Consider the following 9,169-nt stretch of genomic DNA (forward strand, 5'->3'; position numbering starts at 1 on the left):
ATGGCCTGGATGTGCTACAGTGTCCTCTCCTGCTCTGGACCCACTCAAAGTTGAAAGCCCTCTTTCACAGCCGAGGAAAAAGAAGATCAGAGGGTTAGGAGCCTTAGGGTTAAAAGCAGACAAAAAAACAAAACTGGGTTTAATTCCTGCCTCCTGGCTTTATCTCTTATAAATTGAATGACCTTCGGCTGTTTTTTTACCGCTTCTGGGAATCTCAGTTTCCTCATCTGCAAAGTGAGGATAATAATTACTACCTTAAGGTGTGAGAGTTACATCAGTAGCTTCCAATCAACCTTAAGCGCTTTCTGTGAATTAACCATTTTCTAGGTAATGAGCAAATAATCAATCTGGATAGTAAAGTCAATGTTAGTTTCTATAAAGTCTAGAATTTGTAACTTTACCTTATTTTGAGCTGATCCATTTTAAGAACATGGTATATCATGAACAGGGATCCTACAGATGGATCAGCGTTCAGGGGGGATTTCTGTGGGAAGGGGAAGGTTTTCCTTTCCACAGAGCCCTCACTCTGTGGAATTAAGGCGACTTTATGGGGGCAGACCTGCAGGAAAACACAAGGGCAATGCTGGGATGTGGTCATCTTATCTCATTTCCCTTTATTGAGCTGATAGTTTTTCTAGGCCACTTTCTATTTTCATGATTGGTATCTTCATACCCTGCTGGGCATACAGGTCAATCTTTTTCTAGAATTATTAGTACAAGCAGTTTTACCCACATTCCAGTTGCTAAAAGCTTAACTCGTAAAGGGCTTTTGTTGTTAGCCAAGGCCACTTCGATGAAATGATGAGTTTTTAGTATTTGCTCATTAAAATACGCACAGAAAACAGACTGTTAGTAGAAAGTATAATACATTGTGGTAGATACATAATACATGTGTGTTGATACTAATAAACTCCAACTAAAACATCTGAGCTAGGCAGCATAAGTAACTTTTTACGCAACTTATAAAGCAAGACTGTTCTATTTCCTGATGTATAAAATGTGCACAATAATACCTACCTCACAACACGTCAGGATGTTCCTAAGAATTATGCAATTATGTATATATACATAGTATGTACATATTTGTATCAAACGAAAAACCAAAAAACCAAACCCACTGCCGCTGAGTTGATTCCAACTCATGGTGACTCTGTAGGACAGAGTAGAACTGGCCCATAGGGTTTCCAAGGCTATAAATATTTACAGAAGCAGACTGCCACATCTTTCTGCCTTGGAGTGGCTGATGGGTTCAAACCTCTGACCTTTTGGTTAGCAGCCAAGTACTTAACCACTTGCACCACCAGAGATCTTGTATCAAACACTAGCTGTTATTTGTGTTACTGATGTTGTTGTCATTTTTGTTGATTTTCCTCTCGCAGCTCAAATATCCTTTAACATAAAAAGATTAGATATAATCTTCCACTCATATAAATGAGAATTGTACACTCTTTCTTACCATTCCTTTGGAAATACAAAAAATTTGAGACCACAGGGCTTAAAATCTCAGACTTCTTGAGAAGTTCCCAATTGGAGAAGCAGGCTTCTTTTTAAATAAAGATGTAAGAACCTTCTTCTCCATGAGCATATTTGGAAAGGAAGAAGGAAGCAGTAGTCATCTGCCCTTCATCTCTATCTTCACAATTTTTTGGAGAAGTCTCTCCTGGATCTGCTTGGTACAGACAGCATAGACAATAGGATTGAGGATTGGAGGAATAAGAAGATAGAAGTTGGCCAGCAGGGTGTGGATTGGAGGAGACACATGGTGACCAAATCGGTGAATGAGAGAAGAAACAGCAATGGGAACATAGAAGATCAGGATGGCACAGATATGAGAACGGCATGTCCCCAGGGTTTTAAGCCTGGCTTCAGGGGTGGCTAGCCCCATCACGGCCCTAAAAATCATTACATAGGAGGCAGCAATGGCTGCCGAGTCCAGGATTAACACCAGAAAACCAATGCTCAGCCCGTAGACATTGTTGACCCTGCTGTCACCACAGGCCAAAGTAACTACAGCCATATGCTCACACTAGGAGTGAGAGATTCTCCGAGATTTGTAAAGGGGCAGCCGTAGGCGGATCATCAGAGGCAAGTGTCCAATGTAGAGTACCCCACGAAGAAGGGCAGCCAGTCCCAAACGACCCACCACTGCATGAGTGAGCACTGTGGTATGATGTAGTGGGTCGCAGATAGCCACATAGTGGTCAAAAGCCATGGCAAGGAAGATGCCTGACTCAACAGTGGCGAAGCAGTGGATGAGGAACATTTGGGCCAAGCAGGTATCCAGACTGGTATCACTAGCACCAAACCAGAAGATTCCGAGCAATTTAGGCATAGTGGAAGTAGACAGAACCAAGTCAATGACAGCCAGCATGCACAGGAAAAAGTACCTGGGCTGGTGCAGGCTGTGTTCAAACCTTACCCCTGCCAGGATGGTCACATTCCCCACTACAGCCACTAGGTACATGGAGCCAAAGGGGATGGAAAGCCAGAGGTGCAGGGACTCCAGCCCTGGGATGCCAGTGAGCTGGAAAGAGCTGGGTGCCCAGCAGACATTATGAAAAGTAAGCATGGCTATTTACAAATGAATGTTCTCACTTGTGCCAAAAAATGCAGCAGAACTTTTTTTCTCTAGAAATAAAAGAGAAGCTTAGTTTACTCTTAGGTCCTATAATAAAGAACAGGATTATTGAATAGATAAGAAACTATGCAGTGAACCTCTTCTTTCTTGGTAGAAATTGCAAAAATAATAGCATAGTGTAAGTATCATGTTATTACTATATTATAATGTCCACAAAAGTTTTCCAGGCACAAGCCAAAATAAATATTTGAATGAATGAACGTATAAGTATCTTTTTTATAGTATGACCCTCAAAGAGTACCACTATTTCATCAATGAGTGAATTTAACCTAAGAAAGACAGACACCTATTTGGTTATTTACCTCCACAGGAAGGCTATGAGGTGGCTCTCACCATTACATTGGAAGGTTTCAGAGCAAGGGCTCCTAGAAAGAAAAGGAGACACATTGAAGCTGACAGATACAGGATCAGAAGGACTTCTAGATGCTATGTGTAGACTCTATGGTAAATCAAAGCTTAAGCTTGGGGCCAGCATTAGCTATTGGATGAGCTGAAATAATGTCTAAACTGCAGACAAAAATCTCAAGGCAGAGATGTGGGTTGGTGAAGATAGGATTTCACGACCCAACATCAAGGTGATTTCTGAAAGGCTAAAGCTGATGACTGGAGCTTAGCTTATGCATGTCTGATACCCAAAAGCAGAATCTTGCAAGCATCTTCTCTCTTCATGGAGGCTCAATATGAGGGTAAGATTCTAGAAACAGAGAGGACTATCCCCAGGAGGGAAGTGCAGAGTGGCATGAAGCCTAGGAGATGTATATTTGGCCAAAGAAGAAATGCCCTTGCTACTCAGGGTCCAGAGCAACTGGCTAGAAGGGGGATGCATATTTAGAGAAAAGACACAAACAAGTTTCGGTTTGTTTTTTCAGCATCTAAAGGATCATACCAGCATATGCCCCTTAAGTATATTAGGGGAATATAAAGGAAGGCCAGAGTACATAAGTAGCTTTTTCTTCTACGTTTTAAACCTAATTAGGCTAAATATAGCAGAGTAGTCATTAGTTCAGGCTCTAGAATTCTCCAGGTCTAGTTTCAGATCCTGGCAGTGGGGGGGTTAGGCAAATTACTTTATCCCATTAGCTAAATACAGCTAACCTCACTTCACAACAAATGTAACTGCTCTAGACTACAACTGATTTTTTTTCCTTCCTTTTTTTTTTTGTCATGAGGATTAAATGAAAATGCAATGCCTCACGCATAATAATACTAAGTGTTAGCTCTCTTTATTCAGTTGTTGAGGCTAATGTGTAAAACCAAAAATATGTTCAGTAAACCTCAAAGAACTTTGGAATGTCTATTTCTCTAGGGAGCCATGGTGCTGGAAGGATGACGCAGATGTAAGCCTGCTGTAGTGACTGCATCCCCTGGAACTTCTCCCCTTGAGCTGGGCTCCCTTTCCATCTTAAGGTTCTCACAGATTACTACAAATGGATACAGAGAAATTGTTGGTGGTAGATGTAAAAAGGGAAGATAAAAAGGCTGAATCATTAGGGCTGGGAAGGAAAGGACTGCACAGGGGCCAGCCTGTAATTGAAGTAACCAGATGGGGTAAGGTGGGAGGCTTAGCTGGTGGGAGCCTGGCTTGGCTTCCTTATCCTATGTACTGGTTACTCCCCATTTGCCCTTCCAGGTCCTTGCTCTGTGCCCCTGGAAGCTGACTTTTATGGGCTGCATCACCCAGATTCCCCTTTTCTCTGATTGCCAGCTGAGTTCAACTAATGTGAGGCACAGCAGGAAATGACAGAGTGGGATGAGAGATATCAAGCATTTAGTCCCTAGTTCTCATCCTGCCAGGCATATCTGGTAGTGTCTTTGGTTTCTACAAAAGGCTACAGCTCCTGAAGAATGACCCCTCCCGTGTTCTGGTAACTGCACCTTGCCTGGTCATCAGGCCTAGGATAGGTAGTGGCTAGTCACTGATGTTCATCTCGGGTGCTTCATCATCCCTTGTTGGTTTCCTAACCCTGCCCACACCTCTGTAGATAGTCCTTCCATTAAAGCCTCTTCAATTGCCCCCTTGACTGTGCTGTTTATCCTTTCACGTATATATCAGACAAGGCCCCATCAGTATACAATCTGTACCCAGTATTGTTTTTTGCCAAGCTGACTGCTTCCTCAGCCTACATACTTTGAGGTGCACATAATCAAAAAGGTGACAACTTCACAGAACTAATTTTAAAATCAAAGACCTATAGTCTCATGGCAATCAAGGGCAAGATGCTCTTTTCTCTGATTATGGATTTACAATTAAAGGAGGACTGGTCTATCTCACCCCTACCTGTAACCAAATGGCTCTCATAATTTGAGGAAGATGTTGTACTAATCAAAGGTGTAATGAAGTAATCGTATGGAGAATAGTAGTTTTGCTTTATTCCAAAAAGGGAAGAGTCCTTCAATGCAAAGATCAGCAGGACGTGCCAAGTGAATTTTTCTTCTGTTCCCATGATTCCTCCTTATCAATCATCCTATTTGTCTGCTAGACTACTGAAATAGTTTCCTCACTATCTTCCCTTCTGATGCCATTTGAGACCCATCACTATTAAGTAACATCCTGTGGGCAGTGGTCTCTTTCTGGGTTTGGGCAGAGAGGTCACATTGTAGGAGGAGCTCACAAGATCCAAATGCAGAAATGAGGCTAAATGTATGCCTATTTAACTATGGGCATTAGAGGAAGTGATTTCTCTGCAAAGCAAGCAGTTCTCTGATACATCACAGCCTTTGTAAGATCCAAGCCAATTTTTCCAGTCCTCTGAACTGGCCTGGAGCCCTGGAGAGAATAGATTTAATTTTGATTTCCTTTTCCCTTGCTTTCTTTCCCTGTACCTGCCAACAGCCAGAGCTGTTTTCCTCATGGCTGTTTCATTTCCATTTCATCTCTTCCTCTTCCCATCCATCTCCAGGAGAATATCACGCAACTGGAAAGGACCCCTAGGACTGAAGAGATGCACTTCAGCTGCAAGATGGAGGTAGACTGATCTGAGCCCCATTCCTTCCCTCAGATCCTAACAGTATGAGAATATCTCCTTGATGTATATCTCCCTAGTCAGAAGCAACTCCTTAAATATAACTGAAGAAGGCTGCTGCAGCTTCTACTTGGTGGTAGTGTAAGGGTGTAAGGATTCACTGCAAAACAACTCCCACCTTAGCTCTCTTTTCAGATACATATGCCATGACTTCCCACAGCTTTTGCCATCCCTCGCCCTGCTCACTACCTTCCAAAGAGTCTGTTTTTCTATTTCCCAACTGCACCCTATTCTTTTGTCTCTGAGAATGAGCCCTGTTCTTTCCTGGGATTATAATGGCACACGATCTTCCTGTCTTCCACACCTGGCTCATCCAAGAAGAGTCTGCCTTGACCCTTCATCTGTGTTCAGCACCTTCCCTTGTTCTCCACATGTATCATGCTCTGAATTGCCTGCATAATATATGTTTCCCCCAGAAGAACGTAAGTTCCATGAGGGTAGGACTTATACTGTCTTGTTCTCTACTCTAAGTTCTTTGCTAGCACAGTGCCTGCTTTGTTCAATGAGTATAAAATATTGTGCCTATCTGAAGAACTTGGAGGTGTTTTAGATGCCCTTGTATAGGCATCAGTTAACTAGAAGCCTCTTCAGCTTCCTTGTGTGTAGATCTATGTGGACTCCATCCTTTCCAACTTCCAAGATAATTCCTTCTAAGATTGTATTAGATTTATACAGGTGCAGGATCTAAAGTGGGCTGCCCCAGGGTCCCAGGTCTGTTCATCCTAATAGGCTGGGGATTCTTTCTGATGACCACTGCTGCTTTTATAGATTCCCCTTTATAAGATGCTCTTACCTGGACTGGATAATGTCATGAAGCAAGAGCTTGGGGCTATGAAAATGCCTCTGAGGCCTAGCACTTATAAGCATTCTGCTCAGGAGTCTAGAGGATTCCATCTGGACTCTCTACCTCCCTAATTCCCTCAACAGAGAAAAAAAATAGCACGCTTTGTCCCAGAAGGATCGGCACAGAATCTAAAACTGAGCATAACTATCTCTGGCATGTCAGGGTTAGTCCAGAGGAGACTGAGGGGAAAAAGGCAGACGTTTTAATTTAGTCATAATCCCCAGGGTCCAGGACCTGTTATTGTTCCTAGTATCTGGCCGCCCAGAGGTTTGCATCTATTTTGAGGGCACCAAGTAAAAATCAGAAAGACTTTTCCTAAGAAAGGGATGAAGAGCACCTTGGGCATCAGACACAAGGGATTAGAGCTCAGCCTCGCTGTAAATCTTTAACAAAGTTTGGTCTCTTTACAGCATTTGGAGATGATGGGAAAGAGTCCTAAATTAACTTCAGGCAAACCGATGGTTATTCCCTAAAAATTAGATACTCTGGTTTATATTGTAAGGGAAGGACTCACAGACTTGTGAATGGAACACTGCATATCCTTTACATCTTTCTCAACTCTAGCTCCTTCACAACCTAACATCTCATTCCTCAAGAAGGAGAGAAGGCAAAACTGAGGAGATGTATTTTATCTCTTAGTGTATCTTAATGGGATGCTCATGGGTCGTTGGGACATCAGACTTCAGGACATGTAGTAAGACATAGTCTTTGGAGCTCCAAAGGCTTGAGTTTGAAAGTCAGTTTAATTACATACTCACTGCACAGTCTTAAGCAGTTATTTCATCTCTATTAGACTTGTCTCTTCAAACGTAAAATGGGGATGATAATACCTATCTCTCTGGAGAATTGATGTTTAAACTGAGATACTATATGTAACGGGGCTAGTAGTAAGACTGAAACACACCAGACTGAAACATATCAGGTGTTTAATAAACAGCATCATTATCATCAGCATTATGGCTGTTATTTCTGTGCTATCAGGATTCAGTCTATCCTAAGCCTGGGAGACACATCCTGATTCATTCCTTCAGATTAGGGGCCAATATGGTCAGGACAGGGCTTAATGTAGTAGAATCAATATAGAAAGAATCTCCTTTTATCTTGTACTCTTTTCAGGTGAACCTGCTTCTTTGGAATCTCAGGAGAACTTGGAAACTTCCAGAAGTTTTCCACCTGCTCTCCAACCTTAAACTTTACATTCTATGTAAAATTGCTGGTAGTTGCCAAAATATACAGGGCTCTTTCTTGCTTCCATGCCTGTGCACATGCCATACCCTCAGCCAGGTGGAGAAAAGGAGGAAGGTCTTTCCACGCAGATCCATACCTAGCTTTTAAAACTCCATTCAGTATTCACTGCCTCCAATTGATGGTCTCTGCCTTTGATAAACTTAAATAGGCGCAAAATGTCTCTTTTTGTACCTGCTTGTTTTTCGTGACATTAATAAACTATAAGTATTCAAGAAACCATTGCGTTTGTTGAATTGAATCAAGTTGTTTAAGGTTCTAGTAAGGCCTCTCCCCTCAATAATTGGACCAACTGGACCAATTATGGACCAACTCTCCAAACAACTTTTTCTTCATTTTTTCCAATTTATGAAGAAGTACACATGTAAGCGGTACATAAGAGCATTAAGAAAATGTATTCTCTAATGGAGAAAGTTAATACTTTTAAACATATTAAATTAGCCAGAAGAGCTGTATATTCAGCCTTGGAAACAGATGAGAGTTAGAAACAAACATTGTCAGTGTCCATTCTAACACTGTCCAGAAGAGGGCACCCTGGACCAAAGATGAGATGATAAACAATGGCAGACTGGGGTCTATAACACAGAGGAAAATATCCAGCTTGGTGGCATTAAATATTTTATCCTTCACATGAATGTACCAGTTCATCCAAGCAACCCTGTCACTACAATTTAGCTTCCCATGTAGATCAATCAAAGGAGAAGAGAACATGCTGGTCAGGCCAACACAATGATACCGATGACCAAAACATTATACTTGAAAAGTGGTTAGCCCATATCACATCAGTTGAGTCAACCTTATTAGATTTCTGAGGCAACCCACCTTTGCCGAACTACGGATCTTGAGTTGATCTGATTCATCTTACTTTTTTTTTCTCCAGAAGCAAGCATATTAGACATAAAGAATTTTCTCCTTGCTGGTGTCATATTGGAATCATGACTGAAAAAAAAACCATGGAGAGTGCCCCATAGGGTTCCCAAGGAGTGGCTGGTGGATTCGAACTGCCGACCTTTTGGTTAGCAGCTGAGCTCTTAACCACTGCACCCATGACTACTGCCTAATAATGCATGACTACTGTATAGTCTTGATACATGTTGCCTGTGTGTTTCTAGTCCTTGACTACTGCCTGGATAGAATTTGAGTCAGAATATCAGGCCTCTACTGGAGGCCCAAAGTTACCATCCTTAATGGTAGAGTTAGAGGATTTTGCAAATTTTACTCTTGCAGTAACCCAGTAAGAGAGGTCAGTACCTAAACTAGAGAGATGACGTTGTGCTTCAGGTGAAGTAGAATGATGTGAAAGATATCTAGAAAGTAGATGAGAGAGACTCTGTAAGAACTTACAAGTGAATACATTGTGTACATTCTATCCAGAGGAATCTCAGAATTTCCCCTTCCGAGTCTCAGCCAAGCAGATGT

The 9,169-nt window shown here is 41.9% G+C and overlaps 1 protein-coding gene across 1 annotated transcript; it reads right to left on the reverse strand.

Annotated features, from left to right (window-relative positions):
- Positions 1–1,329: 1,329 nt before the first annotated feature.
- On the reverse strand, positions 1,330–2,569 carry LOC101352864 (olfactory receptor 52M1). Its single transcript, XM_012559937.2, is given in 1 exon segment — positions 1,330–2,569. A coding segment is annotated over 1 exon segment (957 nt). The 3' UTR covers positions 1,330–1,612.
- Positions 2,570–9,169: the final 6,600 nt, after the last annotated feature.

This window comes from Trichechus manatus, unplaced genomic scaffold (genome assembly GCF_000243295.1).
Source record: "Trichechus manatus latirostris isolate Lorelei unplaced genomic scaffold, TriManLat1.0 scaffold00417, whole genome shotgun sequence".
Lineage (NCBI taxonomy): Eukaryota > Metazoa > Chordata > Mammalia > Sirenia > Trichechidae > Trichechus > Trichechus manatus.